This window comes from Haemaphysalis longicornis, unplaced genomic scaffold, assembly GCF_048455015.1.
Source record: "Haemaphysalis longicornis isolate Haplotype H1 unplaced genomic scaffold, Haemaphysalis longicornis Haplotype H1 scaffold_13, whole genome shotgun sequence".
NCBI lineage: Eukaryota > Metazoa > Arthropoda > Arachnida > Ixodida > Ixodidae > Haemaphysalis > Haemaphysalis longicornis.
Window position 1 is genome coordinate 61,842,870 of NW_027526233.1, and position 23,016 is coordinate 61,865,885.

The 23,016-nt window shown below is 44.9% G+C and overlaps 1 protein-coding gene across 1 annotated transcript in view; it reads left to right on the top strand.

Annotated features, from left to right (window-relative positions):
• The window catches only part of LOC144164303 (caspase-14-like), a 55,555-nt gene extending 50,529 nt beyond the window's left edge, over positions 1-5,026 (top strand). The window contains exon 7 of the mRNA XM_077694802.1: positions 76-5,026. Within this exon, the coding sequence (XP_077550928.1) occupies positions 76-473 (398 nt within the window). The 3' untranslated portion in view covers positions 474-5,026. The remainder of the gene's footprint in view (positions 1-75) is intronic.
• The last annotated feature ends 17,990 nt before the right edge of the window (positions 5,027-23,016 follow it).

The following is a 23,016-nucleotide window of genomic DNA, read 5'->3' on the forward strand; positions in this document are numbered from 1 at the left end:
AAACAAAACGATTCCCTGGCATTTCGTAGTGTTACTTAGTGTTTGGAGTCTTTGATTTTTATCCTATTTTTCCAGAATGGCAAGACAACGGAACGCCTGCCGTTTTTGACGCTGCGGACACTAGCATTTCCGTGAAAAATTCAGCCGAGAAGTCCGACTTCGTGCCCCCATCCGACAAGCGCATGCCTTCTTGGTCCGACATGTACTTCGCCTATGCAACTATTCCCGGCCACCTGGCATATCGCGAGCCAGATATGGGGTCATGGTTTATTTCCTCTGTCTTTAATGTATTTTGCAGTAAGGCCTGTACAATGGATCTGCAAGACATGATGCGTCTTGTTGAAAAACAAGTTACAGAGAGGTTTTTGGACGACGGAAGTAGGCAAACAGCCACAACCAGTACCGTGGCATGGACAAAAAAACTGTATTTTAACCCAGGACACTTCAGGGAGTGCACTCTGGAATCCCTCTAACGGGGTTTAACAGTTCGTTGTTCACGGCAAGTGTTGAAAGAGTTGATTCTGGTCCTCACATTTCCCAGGTGTACGACCATTGGTTCTATAATTGGTTCTAGCCTGATAATAAAAGGTTGTAAAATTGCAGGGATAAAACCCCTGCGAAATCATTATCAGTTAGCGCTAACGGGCGCCATAAAGCAAAGAAATAACGCCCAAACTTTAGAAACCTCCGTGGTCTTGTTCTTACATGCCCATTGTCGCCCGTACTCAGCGGCGAAATGGCCTTCCCTCTTACCCAGCCAAGATGGCACGCAGTGTGCTCAGATATTTTACTTTGATTTCCCTTCTGTGAGATTGTTAGCTCTATTGCTTTCGGCCTGGTAGCGGCTAGGCAGCACTATTTCCTACACCCCCCCCCCCACGTGGCATCCGTAGGCACCTAATATTGCCCTAAATGCCCAAATATTAAATGTGAGACAGGCGGCTTGTCACTACACTAGGTGGCTTTCCTCTAAGTGAACAGGAAGCAAACAAGGCAGCCGAAGCTGTACATTTCAGATCACTCATGATTTTGTGGATTGCAGAGGTGTCATCGTAGGAGGTACTGTTATCTCATGAAACTCAGACATAGCACCGTTTTATCCCAAGTAGCGTGCAAAAGGTTATAAATGCACAAAACGTTTTGTTAACAAACGAAGTGCTGTATTTTCACCGAACATACCAAATTAGCTTCACGACCACCGTGGACGAGGGTCCTCCTTTTATACCGTTAACAAAAATTTTTTCAAGCGCCACCCAACTGGCGAAGGTGTTGTTTTGTCAGCTCTTGTATAACACTTGCCAACACGTTGCCATACCCGCACGTGAGAAAACAAGGTGAAGGGATATTAAAGGTACCAAGGAAGATCGCCGGTATCGTTAGAGCACGGTGCATAGAGTCCAAATACAGCATTTGTTTGGACTAACAGTTGTTTAATGACGAAGAAAACTCAAATAACTTGAAAACAAGTGACGATGCCCCGTACACTTTTGGGTACTCCGGTTTGTGACGTCAAAGTGGTGAAAGTCGAGAGCTCACTGGCGAAGAATCTATGTTAGCACTTGGTAAAACAGGCAAAAAACGTCATAAATGTGAAACGACGGTTTCTGAAAGTACGGTTACAGAGAGTGCAGTTTCTGACGTCGCAAAAGTGGTGAACAGCGAGAGCTCATTGGAGAAGCTCTATGGATGTTATTGTGAAATTGAAAGTTAATAAGTGGTTGAGCACGTGAAAGAAACGCTAATCAATGCTTTCCGTGACCTCATCGTATCTCAAAAGCACAGACTACATCTTTTGTACGCCGCGCGACAGGCGTCTTGCATCACTATTCAGTCTGCCATGATGGTTTCAGTTTCGTTTTTGACATGACTGGCACTCAAAAAACCTACGACAGAGGACACCGGAGCATCTATTAGCAATATACCCTGCTGGAAACAGTTAAGCTCGCTTTATAAAAAGGGGGAAAAGGAACAAGTCTCTGTTAACAAGGCAATGCACAAGGTGGTTAGGCTATCCGCCAGAAGTTCTAATATTCCGTTCTCAACGCGCGGATATTCCTATCGGCAAAACGTGCCCGCTCCTTTTGCGAACATGTTCGCCCGTGAAATGAATTTACTGCAAGTGGTTATCTGACGGATCCGTCCTTGTGCGTTTCTGTTGGCCTGGAACCGCCGTTGATAATCCGTAAGCATGCGTTGCTACGCCATAGTTGCAGGGGGAACAGGACATCAGGCAATGACGACTAGACACGGCTGCCGCGAAAGGTGGTTAGTACACGCTGGGTCGCCGCTGCGCGACAGATAATATGAGATGGCTGTAATCTCCTGACGAGGTAAAATACGCGCTGCCCACTGAACCGCACCTTCCGGCAGCCCGGGACACAACGAGCTTGGTATTCGAAACGACACTTGTTGGTTATAAAGAGGATTCGCTGGTAGCCCGCTGAATGAGGTCTGGAAAACCGGAATAGGCAGGCAAATTGGCAACTCGAGCATCTAAATGCGTTTCTCATTCCGTAGGTGAAAAATCATAAGCGCCACCTCAGCCTTCTCCGCATGAGAAACGTTGCCCTTGTCAGACATAATTTTGAGACGTAAAAGGTATCCGTTACCAGCGTTTAGGCTATAGAATGCGCCGGTGCTCGCAGTGCTTCGCTACGATTTTTCGACGCAATTGACAACGTCACAAATATGAAAGGACAGAGGGTGAAAGAAATAACAGCTTTTTCGCCTATTTTTCGGCAAACACCGCCTTTTCGAACAAACGTCGTGAGAACTACCAAACGCATAATCTTTCCGTTAGCGCAAAAGTTTCATTCAGCCTTTAGTGTCCCTTGAAGTCTTGTATGTTCCAAATACAAAATAGCAATATTTTACCATCTGGGAGTATTGAAAAACTTGAAGGGTGAATTGGGAGTGCAACCAAGAGTCCCCAATCCTTTGTAGAAGAAACAGCACCACGTATAGTTCAAAACATTTTTACAATGTATTGCTGGTGGCTATTCTCGGGTACAACATAAAAGAAACAACAATGGTTTTGAAAGTGGCCATATATGTTACATGCTGTTATATTTTAACTGGTAGAAACAAGTGAAAAGAACCAAACACCTGCTATTTTAAAAGCGCAAGTTTGCTGCATGTATATATTTTAACCCTTTCGATTTTTTTGTGTGAACATTTTTAAGGGTAGCATGTGTTTCTGCAAAGCGCTGCTTCTTTATACTCTTAATAAGTTCAATAAGGTACGTTAGGTGAGGCTGCAATGAAGTTTTCCTCTGCTAAATGCAGGCGGCCCACCCTTTTCGTCTATGCATGCATTAGTATTCCCAGGAACTGTTAGTAAATAGGGGTGCAATGTACGGTTCGTGGTTTTAGTTAACTGAAAAGTTCGTAACAATTGTGGTTTTTTTTGTGCTGTATTTGCAGTGTTATTTATATGGAATGCTTCTGCATTTATTTGAATGACTTCGTGGGGTACAGCAACGTTGCCCCGCCATATGTATATTGTTTTTCTGTGTGTCAAGCTTCCGCGTGTATTGTTCAGAAAACGTGATTTCTGTTCGTTTCATTGCTTTTTATTACTATGCATATGCAATCACTACGCAAATCTTTATGACTATACACGGGGACAACTTTCTGGAAAGCAGTCAAGGGTGCGGATCGGAACCACGCCTTTTCGCTGCACACCTGGAAGTGGGTCAACAAAAATTATTGGCTGGCGCTAACCTCAGCGATGCAAGTATACATAGATGGTATACTTTACACTTCGATTGATAATAAAACTATAACTATATTTTATATTGCGGCTGTCGCCGCCGGCATCGCCGACAAAAGAACAAGACACAAAACATGGACTTCCTGTCGACGGCTGTCGGCAGCTCACCACTTCATTCTCCGCATAGGCTTTGCAATGATTCGCTGTCTAAACGAACAAAGTGGGCGGTCTCATAGTGTACTCACAAGTTAAGCTGATGCAATCGGTACTCTCCGCCGTTTTCGCACCTGTTCGGTAAGCCAGTTTCCCGCCTTAAGCGAGCGTGTGCGTAAGCATGTGTACATGCTAGCTGTTTCGTTATACCGCGCCCATGTTATGTAAGCACGCTGCAAATGCAGGTGGTGCTGCCTAGGTTCGAGTTCCGGAAGAGTTTACAAATCGCGTCAATCGTGAAAACTGCTGCCCCTACAAAAGTTACTGATGTTCTGAACGATTCAGAGTCCACGGTCTGTATAAGTTCTTCAGTTCACGGCCGCTAGGGCAGCCGTGTTCAGTCAAAGAGTTGGCGTGTGTTTACAAACAAACGAAGCGTGTGGAAGGAGACGCCAATATGCCTTCTTGTTCGGTGATCGTGGTTCAGCGCACTTAACCACCGAGCTCCTGCGAAAACCTTAACTGTATCAAAGGCGTATCGGCCACCCCGAAACTGAAAACGGAACCATTTTCTTGGGAACTACTTTGGCGCAGTAACACAAAACGGTTATCTTCTTCCTCCCGCTTTCCTCGTAGTTTTTACTCCATTGCCACAGGAAGTTGTCCCTGAGTATACGTACTTTTTTTTGCAAGATAGGGGCATAACTATTCCTTGCTTGCTTTGTTGAAATGATTTTCCTATAGTGGAATATTTTGGAGATATTGTTAAACTACTCCGAGTTGCAGCTTCGTTCTACCGTGCGGGTACCCTTACAACTGCACCGGTTGTTGTCGAAAAAGATTTCATTCATTCATTCATTCATTCATTCATTCATTCATTCATTCATTCATGCATCTTTGTTGCTTGTTTTTAACACAATGGCGGCATTTGAAATTGGGTGTGTTTGTGTGGTCAAGGGCACCACTGTCTTTGTAAGCAAACTTTTCACTTTGTACAAAGATCTGCTCGTGAACCATACGTCCGTATTCGTTCCTATAGTTCAGTTATAAATATTTACATTATTTGTCACATTTTAAATGTATTTTGATCGTCTGCAGTTGCACCGTGTTGCGATTCTGAGCTTTGGTTTTCGTGAGAATTGTGTGCGATGTTAAATTATAATCGGTTTTTTGGCGAAACTTTCTTTTCTACACAATGTATTACAATAAAACCATTGTAGGCAATCGAAATGTTGGCAATTACTGATTATTTGTGACAATACTATACGTAGTGAAAAAGGCTGTAGATAAACAATGACGTTAAAATTGCATTCGGTATTTGAAGAATACACCGGTCAAGCAGGTTGTAGGAGTCAGTTATATTTGCTCTGCAATTTGTAATTACCGTGTGACTGAACTGAAAAAATGCACTTGTGTCTGCAGCCAGCTGCATCATCAACTGATGTACGGAAGCGTAACAATACAGGTCACGTCGGAATGTCGTTTGTGGGCGTTCGCCTCCTGAGTTTTTGTTTTTGCCGTTCGCAGCAGCCATAAGAGCAAAGCAGCTTTTTGAACAAGTGTGACAAAAGGTACACATGTATGTAGATGACTATATGAGTGACCCGGGTGCATTATTTTCAATTCGAAAAGCCTTAGTTTACAGAAAAACTGGAAAGGAATTGCCTCATTCCCGGGGTTTTAAAACTCCTTGGTGACTATTCTGTAACTGGAGGTTACAATGTAGAACCATTCACCTCTTGCTTCAGTTCGTGTTTCTTTTGCTTTGGCTTGTGTTTATTTATCTATTTATTTATTCACAATACCCCTAAAGGCCCCCGTGAGAGGCTATTACATAGGCGGGTTACATAGTACTAGCATTGTGTTACCGCAGTAAATGAAAAAAAAATACAAAACAAAAAGAAGCAGGAGTGTCCAAACTGTAAACGCCAATAAATGCATATTTTAAACTTGAAAAAACAGATAACACAATAATCAAAATTGCATAAAAATAGAAATTCATGAATATAATACAGATGGTTGAAATTCAAGCGCGACACGACGTACAACCTATCAGCAGAACAAGAACAAAAAAAGAAAATGCAGACGAAAAACAAAAATGTTTAGTGCACGTTTTGAAGGACGGAAAAGAAAAACAAAAATTACCCAACCTTCCCGCGAGGGGAACCCTGTGGAGATGCGGCGCATCTTAGGGGTTCATTTGGTGTTTCCGTTGGGTTGATTCTCTAATCGCGTAAAACGTGTGAGGAACGCGTATGGTGTATTCTTTATTTAACACGCGGCGTAACGTTAACGATGACGGCCTTGTGGTCGCTGAAGTGTACGGATAGTAGATGGTGAAGTAACGCGACCACCGTGCAATTTGCAGGGAAGATCAAGTCTATGCACGTGCCCGAAATCAGAACGCCGGTGCTGGAACGACCGCGGCCATGACGCAACGTGGCGCGCCTAAGACGCAACACAATCCAACACAATCCACTTTAATCCAATCCAATTTAATTGTAATCCAAACCAATTCAATCCAATCCAAGCCAAGCCAAGCCAAGCCCAGCCAACCCAATCGAATCCAATCTAATGCCCCTCACGAGAGAGTGTTCGATATCGGAGAGAAGAGGGGGTGAGCGGCAGAGAGCGCAGCTCGCGCGGCGAGGAGAATTGGGGAGGGGTGCGGACGGACTACAACAACGCCGTATGGAGGGACAAGGCGAGTGAATGAGATGCAGTGGCATCTAATAAAAGAATAGGAAAGTGTTATGTTAGCTGTTGAATTATTTCGTGGAATTTCTTGTTGTCTCTTTTGAGAAGCGATATGCGATGACAGTATATTTCATTCGATATGGTACGTGGGATGAAAGAGCGGGAAAAAGCGGATGAATGACAATTTATGCTTTTAACTGTGTACGAGTAGTCTAGGTGAGGGAAAATGACGGAAGGTGGCTCGAATAAATCATCGTGAAGTGACGCGTGGTGATAGAGCTTATGAAACAGTGATAAGCGGTAAATTTGGCGGCGATGTGCTAGGTTAGGTAGTTCGGCGTGACGTTTTAGTGCTGTGACGCTAGAATGTGGTTAGTAGTCCGAATATTTAAAGCGAGCAGCCAGGTTTTGCAGAGATTCAATATCAGTTACAGATGTATGGCAAATAGGGATCCCAAATGGCTGATGCGCATTCAATTTTAGGGCGTATTACTGTAGTAAAGGCAAGTTTGCGAATTTCCGAAGGAGAATCTTTAACGTTACGCTTTAGAAAACCGAAAGAGCGAGTAGCAGAAACCAGGGTGTGTTTTATGTGATAATGCCATGACATATCGGGTTATAGATAAATTCCCGGATACTTATGTATAGCGACGAGGTCAATGGCACGGTTATTCAACCCGTATGAGGTAGGAAAGCGGGAGGGGCAATTAGTGAAGGACATAAACTCGGTTTTAGATGGTTTTAGGGTCATTTCTCAAGATGAGCACTATGCATTTATGGCGTTAAGATCAATTAGCAACGTTTTACGGTCATTATCGCTAGAAATTGTTGGGTCATCACACAATAATGAATTAATAAGAAATAAATAACACAGTCATCAGCAAAAATTCTTTTCGGAAAGAGACATAGGATGGTAAGTCATTATTATAGATTGAATAGAGTAGCGGTCATAGTACGCTGCCCCTGGAGCCCCCGGAATTAACAGGTTTGAAACAAGAGATACAAGTGTTACAAGGCGTGAACTGTAGGCGTGATGAAAGAAAATCTCTTACCCATTATAAAATATTAGAGAGAATGTTAAGACGAGAAAGTTTTTTGAGCAGCCTGTGATGAAGAACTTGGTCGAACGCTTTTGAAAAGTTAAGAAAAATGGCGTCAACTTGGGATCCACCGTCGAGAGATGAATGAATGTGTGCGACCTGTGTGTCACAAGAATATCCTCTGGGAAACCCATGTATAATGTTATATTCCTCCAGGTAGTTGATAAATTGTTTGTGTATTATATGTTGGAGTAGTTTACTAATGGTACTGGTTAAGGAAATACGACGATATTTTAGCAGTGAAGAGCTTTCACCAGATTTGAAGAATGGAATTACTTTTGCAAATCCCCAGTCATGGGGAATGCAACATGACGATAAGGATTGGGAAAAAACAGCACACAGTATGGGACAAATGCCAGCTGATAGATTTTTAAGTATTTTGTTATTGAAGCCTACATGATCCCAAGCAGTAGAAATTTTGAGTCGGTTGAGAAATGAAAATATTCCCGCATCACTGATTATTATTTCTGGCATGCTGATGTCTTGAATCAAGTTAACTTCAGGAGATTATGTGGGGTCGCCACTCGTGAATATTGCTTTGAAGGCGTCGTTTAAAACCTGTGCACTTTGAGACATTGGAATGGCATCATTATTACTGTCAGTGAGGACAATGTGAAGATGCCTTAGAGGATTGATAACCAGCCAAAATTTCCGGGGGTAATTATTACCATAGATGATAAGTCATGTTTGAAAAATTGCGGCGAATCTTTTGTAACGAAGCCAGCTATTGGAAAAGTGGTCTTTTTTATGGAGGCGGCGATAAAGACGTTTCTTTTTGTTATTGAGGCGTCGAAGTCGCTGTTTGTACTAAGGAGCGGTGTTTTCTGATTTTATAATGATGGTTGGAATGAACTGTTGAATAAATTATAAAGTGTGTTTTTGAATATGACCCAATTATCTTCAACTTAACGCGATCCGTGTTCTTCCCTGTGTTTGTGTTGGTGTCGTCCGCCTCCCCTTAAAATGGTTACCATGTACATCCATTCCTGAGTGCGTATTAGAAAACAAAAAAAAAGCTGAATGCCTTTACGAACCCCCAAAAGCGCCAAGTTCGGCTCCGGTTACAACACTGCTGTCATTTTCTTTTGAGCTGCTGAAAACGCGAATGTGCAGTACTTCAGACTTTATAGGACTACAGGCACAGTCATCCGTTCCCACGGAAGCAGCCTGTCTTGGAGTACCAGTATGTCTAAATGGGTTTTGCCAAAGCCAGCTATTTCTCATTCCCACATAGTTTATGTTCAATTGTACACATTATTTTAAAAATAAGGAACATCTTGCGTTTTGTTTTTCATTACCATACTAACCCATTTTTTATTTGGGGGGAGTTTCTGGTACAACAACGAGAAGAGGCGGTGGTGGTGGTGGTGGCCCATAAAGTGACGCATACCCACTCAGGGGGATTGGCCAAGAAGAGTGTTTTTTTACTAAAAACCCAGATAGGCAAAAAGGTGCAGACGAAGAAAGAATTTAAAATATGGTTGAAGACAGAAATAGAACAAGAAAGAGGAGCGAGAGAGCCTGATCAGAATCATTTTAACAAGGCAGACGAGCCGTCTCTGAAATGAAGGAATGAATGGCTTGACAGACATCCCCATGGCAGTGGCCTAGCTGCCTGCCTCCAAAGGACAAAAGCACTGGAAAGGTTAGTGGCATTCCAAGACGCCGCAGGTGAGCCTCCAGCAGCCTTCTCCCGTGATGCGAGAATCGGCGGCAAAAAAGGAAGAAATGCTCATGTGATTCAATTTCATGGCAGAAGTGGCACAAGGGTGAGGTTGCTAGATCTGCCCGGTATAGATACCTGTTGGAAGAAATGCTCATCTGATTCAATTTCATGGCAGAAGTGGCACAAGGGTGAGGTTGCTAGATCTGCCCGGTATACATACCTGTTATGTGGGGGAACACCACACCGAAACGAAGTCAGCGAAACTTTGCACGAGCGAGTTTGGCAGAGGCTTCTTTTCCACCGAAACCTGAGGTGTTCGAGTTCCGGAGAGGTGTGCAGCCCGTGATCGCACACGTCCTGGGCCAACAGGCGCAAGGGGCATGCCTCTGGCGATCAAGGCTTGGATGGGTCGGCAACACATGGAGAGGTTCACCCGGTATGTGCCGAAACTCGCCCCCTGTAGAATAAGGTTTCTGAAAAAGCTCACTTTTTGCATCACTTTACATTGGATACACATATGAATGATCAGCATAAAAACACAATTAGGTTTTTATTTTGTGGCGACGACGGCAACTTTTTCTGTTCATGTTGATATGAGCAAAAGCAACTGCCACGCCTCCGACGACGTTCTTTTGATACACGGGGGGGTAGCTTGCTGCACTTGTATGGCGAAGCTGGTTGCTTTTATGAATGGCTGGATGGGACCGAACAGTAGCCACTGGTTTATTGAAAATCGCCCCTTCAAAAATTGCGTGCTCTTTATTTTTGATTCTGCTATAATGTTTCATTTTTTCTTCAACATTATCGAGCAATAGAAGAGTGCACATCTAAGCTTATGAAGTGTTCCGGTGCACCTTTTTTGTCGAAGACCTACCAGACCATGTTTTATGACGTTAACATTTCATGGAACTTCGCATGTATTGAATAACGCCCATTCAAAGATGGCATGAAGACTTTTATTTTTCATTTTTTTTGCATTTTTTGTAAACAATATCGAACTATAGAACACTCTCAATCTGGCCCTATGAAGTTTTGCGGCTGACCTTTTTTTAAATACCGACAACACCGAGTTTTATGAGGTTATAATTTTTTGTGACTTCACATGCGTATGTTTTATATATAACAGTGCTGGTTGTTGTGCACATTGGAAAATTTACCGTCAAGGTAGCAGAAGCGGGTCTCAAAGGGGGAGGCATAATACATGCTGTACAACTGAAACAAGGCGACAAGCAACGGCGTCTAGCAGCATGGGACCTGAGCGGTTGGAGGTCGAGGTGGGAGGCGTTCATCCTGCGGTTGATGATAAAGATGATGTTATGCTAACTTGTATCTTCGTAAGATGTACTGTTATATATGGGTCGTTCACTTCTGCTACATACCTTTTCGACTATGCGATTTCCAAAGTAAAAATACTGGGTTTTTCGTTAAACAAATAGCACGGCTGTTACGTCGGTTACTGTACTTGCTTTAGGTTTCTTCACAAAAACGCATGCGTCCATCGTAGTCCGCTAGGCAACGCCGCGCTTCCGAAACCAACTTTGCCCGAGCTATCAATGATTTCTGGTTCTCGAACCGGCTACTGCGTACACAGCGGCCATCGCTATAGAATATCGGGATCAGGACGCATCCTAACCTACTGTTAGCAGTGTTAAAAATAGTCTAGTGTTATGTTGACATTCTTGAAGTCCAGCTCACTAAGCGAGCGCATGGACAGTGACGAGGGCACAGCGATGACTAGATAAAAGAGCAAAAATGGAGCTGTTGTGGAGTACATACCCTAAGTTGTATACAACCTAAAGACCACGGGTAAGCGTTCAGGCGTGAATGGTGCTTTTTCGCCATTGGTGAAACTTATTCTTCTATTCTCGAAACTGAATAGAAGGTAATATCGACCTCGAGATTGCAGCACAAAATACCGAAATTAGTTTGTATAATGCACTGAGGAAGATGTTTGTTCATTGTCTTTGTTCTGCGGGGAAAATACGTTGGGAAAAAGGGAGAGATGTGTGAATGAACCGGTTCGATAACATCCCAGAAGTTTTGAAAGCTCCTCTCTTCAGGGCATCTTGCAATTGACTGCAAGAAGTGTGGTTGCAAACCGCTGTACGATAAGTGAAGTCTCATAGTGAAAGATTCACTCGAGAAATTATCGAGACCTTTAAAATTCATATACAGATGGATAATTGTATTAGCATGCCGAAAGGTCAGGTAAACCATCAGTGAAATAAGATTACGTATTTGAAGTGCACTTGTTGTTTTGCTTTTTATATTTGTTTGTAATATTTATATATGTTCACTGCTTGAATTATTCCCTTCATTGTTTTTCAGCGCTGTCTGCGTCTCCCTCTGTCTACTATGTTAGTGTGCTGTTCTTGTAGAAGACTGTCAGAGTTGCCGTAGCGGGAGCAGTAGGGTGCGTTGCAGGTGAGGAAAACCGCGGTGTAGGATGACGTGATTGTGACAGGTGTGAGTTCCAAGTCTTCACCATGCTAGCGGCGAAATCAGAAAACCAAGTATGAGTAGGTAGATAATCGCGTCCAGAGGCCCGGTAGTGGTACAGGATGCATGTGAAGTTTCAGGTAGAGTGGCCAGAACAGGTGGACCGTCGTAGAGATCGAAGCGGCCAGCGTCGTCTGTGAGTGCCCGGGTAAGAAGATGACGGACCTTGAAGTAAGGTCCTCCGTTCACCGAGAAGAAGCTGCGGCTGGGTTTCCACACGATGCGGGTAAAAGGAAGCGTGGGGCATTGGAATATGATTTGGAGTGCCAGGGTGGACATTTTGCCTTTATAGTTGCAGCGGCAGGCAGCTAGTGAGTCGGTAAGCACTGTGATAGCTTCAGTCAGAGCATAGGCAATAGTAAAAGCTATAGCAGCTTCTTCTGGCTATGCTGTGTGCGGTAAGGAAGTATCGAGGTTGGTGGCGGCGGACCGCGGACGCCAGCTACATATCCGTCAACAGCCTACTACAGCAGCCTGTTGACGGAGATAGGGAGCTTGTCCGTGTAGAGCCAATTTCAATAATTTCCGTATAATTGAAGCAAGAAGCCGGTGTGACCATGTCATGGTCTAGTTTTGAATGTGGGGCGCACTTTGCGCGGAATGAGGAGAACCCAGATGTCCGTACATACAGCCGTGGGTATTCGTTGAGCAAGTACAGAGGTTTATCGCCCACTCACGATCGGGCGCCCAGTAGCAGCAGGCGGGAAGAAACCGACCACTGCTGGTCGACGACGGTGAGCACGCAGCGGGACCTCGAAGAACGGAGCATCCCAACGTTGCGCGTCCCATGAGTCAGCCACGCCTCGACCCTAGGATGCCAAGTCACCTGGTACACCCTTCTCAAGCTTGAGTCCCGAAAAGCGGCGAGATTGGAGCCTGAAACCTGGACGTCACACTCCTCCAACCTGCTTTGCTCGATCCTCGAAGCGCTCTTCCCTGCTGCAGCCTGATCTCCCCAGCTGTTCGGTTGTGGCCGCCTCTTATTGGTCCACGTCACTCCCTCGTGTGTCCTGCCGTTTGTTTATCTTCGGCGCAACCACATTGAGGGCGATCGCCAGAGCAGGCATTCGCGGCCCGAGCACTGTGGGTAGGTTTCGGACACGCTGTCGCAGTCGTCGTTGTCGTCGTCTTTCGACCTCAAAAATTGTTAGCTTGCCTTATTATTGTAAGTTATAATTACTGGTCATTAAACGTTGTGTGCACATTTGCACGTTCACCATTCACGGTTGAATCGGGCGTTGGTTCCCGTTACCAATTGATATTGCCGCGACTGACGAGCGGTATCGGCGGGACGTTGCCGAAACTGCTCACACACCACCGCCCAGTCGCGTTCACGGATTCTGTGTCGAAGGCTCACGGGCGTCTCTCGGCAGCATTCTCTGTTCTGTTCTCTTCTCTTGACTTGTTTCTCTTCTCTACTTAGCGTCTCTCGGCAGCATTCTCTTGACTTGTTTCTGTTCTCCATCCCCTGTGGGACGAGCGTCGAGGCGAGCGGCCTGGTTATTTCGGGTGGGAACTATTCGTGGGCGACCAATTCGTGCTTCTGAGCCGCCGCACTTCTGTGACACACACGAATGATGAACGCACAGCCGTATATCGTGAGCAAGAGCAATCGAATGACGCAAACAGTGTTGCGACGATTACACTGGAGGTTTTTTTGGGGAAAGGGCAATTTCGGCTAGTCTCTTTAAGTATATGTTTTTGATGGGACAAACGTGCGGCGAACCTGTAATGGGTGAGTAACGTGAGCAATGGCATTGCGACAGTGCAAGAGCTGCCACGACAATGCGGAACTTGTTTTGGGGTGGTGCGATCTTGTCCAATCGCTCTGAGTTTCTTTGTTAGGAGTGACAAACGTGCACGGGGTTTTATCTGCTGGGCTGTCGACAAGAGGCCCGTGCTCACGGGCTCGCGGTCTGCAATTCCTTGGCACTTTCAAGTGCGGACACGAAAACTTACAATTTCGGAAATAGATTCATTCTGAAAAGCAACCATATATGGTACCGTAAAGCAAAAAGATGAGCATTACCCGTTGTGATTTTTGCATCTTACCACTCACGCGGAATCTTTCTCCGAAAAGGTTGCAGAGGAAGTCATTGCAACTATGTTTACATTTTTGGAACACTTCAATCATATTACTCTGTTGCCTTATGCACATTTTACCACAACAAAAGGTACGCCGTCAACAACATTTGCAGCGCAGTTCGTGAATTCAGTAGCATGTGGGTTGGTGCAGATATTTATTGGTTTACGGTTTTTAATTCGCGATGAAAGGCTTCTGACCATACTGGCAACGAGAACATTGCACAATACCATATGACCCACGAGAAAACTTCACGCCAATGTTGTCGACCAACTTAATTTGTCGTGCTCTAAATAGGGCATATGCGAGACAGGATGTAGTGTTTAAAGATGCTGTGCGGACGCGATAGTAAGTTGCTTTATGTGAGAAAACCGGGTTCTGTAGCTCTCTCAGCTGCATTCCAGCCATGAAAGACGTCTTGTAACCGACGAAAGGCAGAAAATATTACAAACTTTTAAATGGGACGCTGCACTTACGTAACATGAGGGGTAGTGGTGTAATGTATAGATTTTTCACCGTTCCCTTCAAGGGGTATCTTCTCTTTGCATAATCGAGTGTTCCTGGATAATTGTTCGAAGATTCACTCGAATCTTATTTATAGAGGGTTGTGCGTGTCTACTGACACAAAAATAACCGTAATGGTGTTTACCACTGACGGCGTCAGCAGTGGCTCTACGACGGCTCAAATGTAATAAATAAGGCTCAAAGGACTTCTTCCAGATGATGGTCGTGACACGGACGAAAGTTGCAAAGATGCTCCTTTTGTGAAGGGTCCCATGATGCTCATGGCAACAGCTGTTTGCGTGCATCGATGGCCCTCTCAGAGATGATCAATAAACCAGTCAAGGTTTAGTGCAGTGTTTGTGCAACTCTGATGGATGTAGTCAACACGAACCACCAGTTGTTCCCTGTTGCCCCCGAGCCAGCAGTATGGCCCCAGACAACCGATCAATTCTTTTTTTAATCACAGGGGTGCCCGTCTTAAGCAGGTACAAATATGACGGCAACCATTCGAATACGCCAGTCAGTTTGTCGACCCAAGGCAGTGTTGTGGATCTGGTAGCGTGACCAGTGATTGTGTCCGTCGGTCCGTAGTTGGGGCAAAGATTGGGGCTGACTAGGAAGAAGAAAGAAATTTCATCTACAGAAATGTACCTGGCGTTTGACTGAGTGAACACGGTTTTGTGCTCCTGCGCACGCGAGCATAAATACCCAGTTCGGGTGCGCCCCGTTCACCCTTTCTCCCGCTCCTTTCAGGAACGCACAAATCACAAAAATCCGTGACACTGCAATTGACGTCCACGCACTCACTGAGAAAAGGCACTTTCCCTCTCGCACAGGTCCGAATCAGGTTGACTGCCCTGTTGCAATCTCTCTAAGGTAGAACGCCTTGGGACCATCCGAGTTTGAAGCTACAAGAGGACGCCTGGGCCCCGACGGAAATCCGCCATCGGGAGCTCGCTTAATAGCGGCGTCTCGGACCCACCACAAAGTCGAAGACAGGACTACTTCGATTACCATCGAAAGAGAAATGCCAAGCGACATCTTTGTCAATCGCTCCGTGCAACAATCTCGGTCATTATGACTTGCCTCGGCGGCGGGTGCTGAAAGCGGCTTGTGTCCAGCAGCAGCGTCCTTCAGCGCCGCGTCATTGCATACAAATGCGGGTCACTACCCGTCGATGAGGGTGGAGGGAAACTGGTGAACACCGGAAGAAGGTAGGATTGGGTGATTTAACCGGTCAATATTATAGACGCTCTTTGCATCGTAACAGCATCTCCGACCACAGGGAAGCTCCCGAGAACATTGGTTTCTAGCCTGTATAGGACAGAGTCTTGTCCCAGGTAGAGATTTCGGGCAGGCACACAAACACGTAAATCAGTCTTTCCAGAGGGTCATAGTTTTAACACGACGAAGCGGCCGAATCATAGCCCAGCCACTTGCGGGATTACCCCTGGCTTTCCATGTCGCGGATGGCTTCATGGCCTTCTCATGGGCACTCGCCAGTTCCTAAAAACACACATCTACTAGGCAAGCGGGGGCAAGAAAAATCTTTTGCAAAGCCGAAAGGCTGCTCGAAAGTCATTTAATGTGACAACACTAAACGCGAGAATATGAAGTGAATAAAATAAATCTCTTATGCAACACGCATAAACAAAGGGACTCACAATGATACCAACCGCGTAACTCATTATAGGCAATAAAAAAATTTCAGAAAAGAAACGAAACCCCATTCCTCGATGCCATCTCTCCCCTAAGGACAGTGCCTAAGCCCGTAATCGTTGCTATTGAGCTTTCCCTTTTTGTACCAGGCCTCAAAAGAGAACCGCTGCAAAGTGAGGCTCCAGCGCAGGAGGCGGCCTTTCTTAGCGGACATTGTCTGCAGCCATGTGAGGGGACAGTGGTCAGTTTCAGTGAGGAAATGCGAGCCCGCGAATAAGCAAGCTAGCTTTTGCACTGCCCACACGAGGAATGGGGACTTCTTTTCGGAGTCGCTGTATGCTTCTTCGCTCACTGTCAGCTTCCGACTGGCGTAATGCATGGGGCGCTCGTTACCCGTCTCCACATTCTGGCACAATAGCCCCCCCCCCCCCCCCCATGCGTCGATCCCTAGCGTGGCACTGAATGACGAAAGGTTTGCTGTAGTTAGGGGCTGCAAAGACCGGCTTTCCCGTCAGTGCTCTTTTCAAATTATTGAAAGCTTGCCGCTCCTTCTCATGCCGTTTTATTGAACGGGCTTCCGTTTTGCGAAGTGCGCCAGTGAGGGGGCTGGCTAACTCAGAATACCAGTGAATATATCGCTGGTAGTAGCCTGCTACGCCCAAAAAGGAACGAATGTCGGTCTTATCGCTAATCGCAGCTTTCTTTACTTCTGATTGCCGTCTGCAACCTTTATCATTCACGTGGCCATGAACCAGGTGTGAGAGGTTCGTACGATAGGCGTCTGGCACAACCAACTGATCAAATTGCACTCTTTTTTGTCGCGGTACTTAGGGTACTGTATACCATTCCCTTCCTGAAAAAGAACATTTTTGTTTGCACCTCCTTCGATTCCATCACGCTTAATGTCCAGAAGTGGTTTATGTAGACTTTCGTCATCTATCAAGGCTGCTTTAGTTACATTTAACAATTTAGGAAAATTCTCGGAAGTGGTTGGGAACAACACCTAAAGCAAATTGGAACAGTCTTCCTCGTCTTCGGGGTTTTCCACGAGTTTAGAGTCTTCTGATGTCACCTCGATTTCCGTGGGCGGTGGGGGCACCTGTACACTTGGAGGGCTGCTTTCTTACACGTGTGGACTATCGGGTGCCACCTAGCCTGTACTTGGCAATGTCACCGCCAACTCCCGAGCATTTGTGCATGTCATCGCTTTAAAGATTACTCCAAATTGCAAGCCCTGTTAACACAACATTTCATCTGAACCGTTTATAAAGAGGTACGGATGTTCGGGCAGCAAACTGGGCGACACAGCAGCCTGCGTGTAAGATGTCCCGAATGGACCCTCGATACGTATTCGTGCGATCGAAAGACGAACGCTGTTTGCCTCAACCACCTTCCGGATCCATGCCAATCACCCAAAATGTGCTCTGGTGCTACGTAGGATGGATGCCCTACATCCATCACTGACTTGGAATCACGGAGTTCTCGGGAGCATATACCGTTCACCGTCATCTCCTGAATACACATTTCCAGCAGCTTCCTATTCACGTCGCCTTCAATGGCCGCCAGAAAAGTACCCAGGGATTTCGACACCCGGTTGCTACACGACTCGGCTGGTGGCAATGAAAGCAAATCGGTGGTAGCCTCTTCTTGAAGCTATTTGCTGGTGCTTTTCCTTGTCCTCTGTAGCCTCCGCTTTCTCACCGTCATGTTGCTTCAATGTTTTGTAGCCAGCGCCCTCGGTATCTCGGGAGACGCTGCCTTTTTTTCCATTTGCGTTTGAACTCCCACTTCGGACCCTTCCTCGTTGCACTAGCATGACGCGACATGAACTCGTCAGCAAGCTGGGGTGCTCGTGTCACCATTGTGACATTTGATTTGTCCATTACACAGCTACGGATTCTTGCGGGAAGCCGGCGGTGGAACTGCTCCAAAACGAGGCCTTGAACCATTTCATCGTGGTCACAAAACGCGCCATCCTCCGTTAGGCACTCCTCAAAATTCGCCATGAATTTGTGCGTGAACTCTGAGTATAGCTCATTTCTCTCTCTTTCACCTTTCTGAAACCGCTGCGTTTAGGCTTCCGCTAACAACCTGTACTTCTGTAGAAGACTAGCTTTTATTATGTTTATTTATTTATAAAATATTCTGGAAGCCCGAGTAGTTACCAAGTGGAGTGGTTAACCATTCATCCAATATTATTTACAGTCATTTTGAAGGATGTAGGACTCGGAATGCTGCGACGGAGGCAGGGAGGTGGTTCCAGTTGCCGCAGGTCTTTGGAATGAACGAGTAAAAGTAGGGGTTTGTGCGACAGTTAGGAACCCCTACATTGAACTTGTGATTGTTACTTGCGGATTTCCGGATGGAGCAGAAAAGATAGCCTATGTTAGCATGGGGTTAGTAAATTAACTGTCACAAAAATGGCAGTCGCGCGCAATTTTCCTTCTATCAGCAAGGTCATTAAGGTTAAGACAAGACTATAGGACGTGATACTAGCGGATCGTCAGTAGTTTGTGACAAGCCATGTTCTCCATATCAGGGTCACAAATCAGGGTCACAAATGGATGATGCATACTCCAGTTTTTATCTAACACGGGTTTTATACAATAAGAGCTTTAAAGAGAATGGAGCAAGAGCAAAATTGGGGAGTAAGAAGCTAAGGATGCGATTAACATTAGTAGTAACATAATTAAGATGTTCGTGTCATTACAGATTAGTGCTAATGTGGACGCCAAGGTACTTGTAAGAAGAGACAGAACGTAACACCGCATAACACTCCGCATCAATTATAACTACAGCACCATAACAGTTTCATAGTCAACAAACTACCATTGGCTCACTCGCGCACAGTCTATGGTCTACAAAAAAAGAAGGTTCACTCATGCACGAGCAGTGCAAGGAGGGGTGTAAGACTACATCCGGTACCTGTTGGCGTTACTAGGTGTTGACAATACTATATGTTGACATTGACAAGACACGGAACGGCATAAGAGATACTTATAAAAACCGGGTACGAAAACACACTCACAAAAATGTCCCGTGATGTTACTGGCGGGGACTAATATCGAGCATTAGCGTCATACGAAATTAAAGAAATTATACGTCCGCAACTTAGGGCAGAATGTCGCTAAGCCACTGAGGCCGCTTTGTAATACATCGTGGACGTGTAGAAGTAGACCAGGAACTTGGTATAGTGCGACCCACGTCAGTAAATATTGATGACCCATACATCCCACTTTTTCGTTTAAGGTAGGTCACCACCTTCGAAAAAAAATTTACAGGTGTAGCCCAAACGTTACAATTATATTTTTGGCTTGTAAAGCTTATACAGTTAGAAACTTTAAATAGATTAAATTGCTAAAAATGTCTAACAAAAAATTTATATAAATTAAAATGCGCCAAAAAATGCATGTTGCGCGAACAGTCATAAGTTCAAAACGGTAGGTGCGATTCAAACACGACTTGGCAGGAACCTAATGAAGACAATAACCTGTGCAACTAACCTCCATGAATATCACATCTTTAAGCTAAGTTGCGTAATCATAAAAAGACTAAAAAATTTGCTATCTGGCACGTTTGTGTTTCCCACAACTGGCCATAATATAAAAAGTTACCAATATTTTTCACTCATTCTGCTTTATTGCATAGCTCTATATATACACAAACAGCACACGAAGTTTCGTAAGAAAATAAGTTTTAGAAGCAAAGTTATCACTGTTCGCGTAACTAATGGTTGCAAAAAATCAAGTTTTGAGAAAAATGGCTTTGAAGGTTTAGACCTCTTGTACGTATTATAAGAAACAGTCAATGCGCTTAAAATCCACCAGGCTTATAGCTTGCACCCTCCTTGTAACCGGCACAAATTCCGTTTGGCCGAGCTGAGGCGCACATATTTTTTTTGCCTGTTTCGAGTCTTACAGTTGACTCACATGCAGCCTTCGTCATACGGTGACAGTCAGTGGTCAGGCCCGCCGTCCTCGTACTATAACTGTAACTGCAGACTATAAAGTACTATAACTGTCTCCTTGCGAGGCTAGAACTAAATCCGTGAGCTTAAAACGGCATACGAAAAAACACGGACAACCAGACACGAACGCAAGGCAATGCAAATGCGCGCAACGTGAACACGAGTGTGCGACCCATTGCCCCTTAGTGAAAATTTTGAAATAAATCAAATGTAGAATATCCCGAAATGTGTCCAAAAGCTTAGAATGTAGCTAAATAAATTAGCATTACGTAACGTATATACGAAGAAACATTTGGGACGATATGGCAGATACTGCGGAATCGGAAACCTTCAGTTTCGGTTTCGGATGCGTCTCGGCAGGGTTGAAAAATTATCATAACTTTTTAACCGATTAAGATAACAGCACAATTTTTTGTCTAAATATTCTTCAATAGACAGGGATGTTGAAAATGCGAAATTTAAAAAAATTCATTTTTTTCAAAAAATGCGTTTTTGAAGGTGTCGACCTACCTTAAATCACTGGTTAGTTGGTCATTGCAAGATTTTTACTCCCGATATTTCTACTGAGAACCCTGCGTTTCCTGGGGAACAGCCGATTCAGACCTTGAACCGAAAGAGAGCTTTGACGGATTAAAGCCTGCCTGAAAACTTGGGGCGGACCCATCCGGAATAGGTTAACTAAGGAACTGACTGGCACAATGGTCTACGTTGGAAGAACACTACAAAAAGTTTTTATACCAAGGGGAAAGTCTATCGTTCAAGGAAGCATGTGGTGCTGAACCAAACTCTTTATGAATGACTGTTAGTTTGGATGGGTTCCACGTCTTTCCATTAGTGAGCACGAAAGTGGAAGACGCCACCTGAACCTGCACTGTAAGAGGCATACCATACTTCTTCAATCCTTTCTGATGAAACCTTATTTTACTATATCCCCCTTTATTATGCGAGTATTGTGCGCGCTTTTCCTTTTGTCAAAATACTGTTTACATTTTTTCTGCTTCGTCGCGATCTGGTCACGAACACGTGGCAGAAAGCTGTGTGATTCTGATGCCTTTTGACGTACCCAAAAGTGGTCAATATCTACTTTGGAAGGATGCTGACGTTCATCTAGCAAGAAAGCTAGAGAAAGGCCTGTCACAGAATGAGGTGTGACCCTATACGAACCAAATAATTGTAAAATGAATGCTCTTGGAATCATCTTTGTCTTCAAGTCTGGCTACCTGTAGATATTCTTTAGGATTCCTGTTAAACCATTCGACCTGGCCGTTAGGCTGGCGATAATAAGTAAACGAGAAGACGGGGCAGTTTCTTTTTCCTTTAGGTAATGCTGATATTGTTTGCAGACAATCTGTGGACTATTGTCCGTAATCAAAACGTCTGGAAGCCCTTCAAACTACACCAGACATTGCATTTCAAAAAATGGCAAGGCTGACTTGTAGCTCGTTTACGATTTCACGATAACCACTACCGTAAATTTCATGATACTCCCGAAGACGGAAACCCTGACGTCTATTTACTTCAGTAGGGGGGAGAACCTCGACACCCAATACGACAGCGAATAGAACTGAACTGCCTCCGACACTAACCGTTACAATGAGCACCCACGTTCTGTGTTCCACAATCCCTAAGAAGAAATCTAGCTGTGCATGCCGGTACACCAGCGTGGATGTTCATAAAAACTGCCCCGTCGCTACTTCGGTCTTTATGATGTTCTTCGTCGAATTAGTGCCGTTGACTATGAAGTTACTCCGCACAGTACGGCGCACTCATCACGAGGCAGGTGAAATTCCGAGGCCTTACGCCTTGGGGATGATGCTTCACTACGACCGCTGGTGATCCCGCTGTTAACGTAAGCACGCGGTCCCAAATGTGGAATCCTATCTCTTCGCCCGTGAGTCTGCGTCCTTGGACAGTGACTTGCTACATAGTCATCATCCTCTCGAAGACGCCATCCTCCCCTGATAAGGCACGATCTCCTCTGGACGATGCTCGCCGAAGAGGGAGAGATTTCATGATATCGTCTTGCCCAAGCCCTTAAAACAGCAGAGGCTTTTAATTTGCAGTGGTGATCGTATATATCCCTCTAACGGTAGCGCAAAAGTAGATGCCGCGAGGGCCTAAAGAAGGTAAGCACAAAGGCTCTTCTTGCGGTTCTGTACCAGCTGTGTCACCACTACAGCCTCGGTGTTCCCTGAAAAGATGAGTTATTAGGAACGCAATTCCCACCTCGAGAGCTTTAGCAACAGGCCACCGGGTGGGAGAGAAAGGAGAGGGCATGTCAGAATAAGATGACGAAGAAGAAGAAACTGTGAATGGCCGGTGGTTTGTCCAGGCTGTCGAATGCCTTCTTTGTACATACTGTAACTATATCGAGAAAGAAAGAACAACTTTCATGGATACCAGCGATGGTATATGCGGTATCGCACTGGCTTGCTGCAGTAGATAGTAAAAAACAACAATAATTATAAAAACGAAAAGACATCTAATGATGCACACAAGATTTTCGCTCCCGTGCGAAACGTTTTTTTTAGAAACTTCTGTCAAGTTCGTGTGCTCCGAACAAACTCCAACAGAGCTTTGATTGCACGTGTAACCTGATTGGTACCCGACAAGCAACCCAGAACAGCCTTTGGCTCAAATCCCGCACTGAGCTGCCTACACAGAATCAACATGAGTTTCGGTGTATGCACGGTGTACCTTGGACACACAAATTCATCGCTTTCCCCATCTCTTTCGGGTCATATTCGTCATGCGACCACTTGACCAAATATACATGTATACGCAGACAAATATTGCTCATCGTGTTTTTAGGGGTAACTAGGAGGTCTCCGTAAATGTTTCTGTTGTATTCTTTGCTTTTTACCTCACCAATTCTCTCGTGTTTGTTTTCTGGCTGCTCTAACATTTTTTCTTGTTCCTAATTGGTGATAGCAATTTTAGTGTTCATATGGCTATCACTGAGAGGTGTGCGGTGAA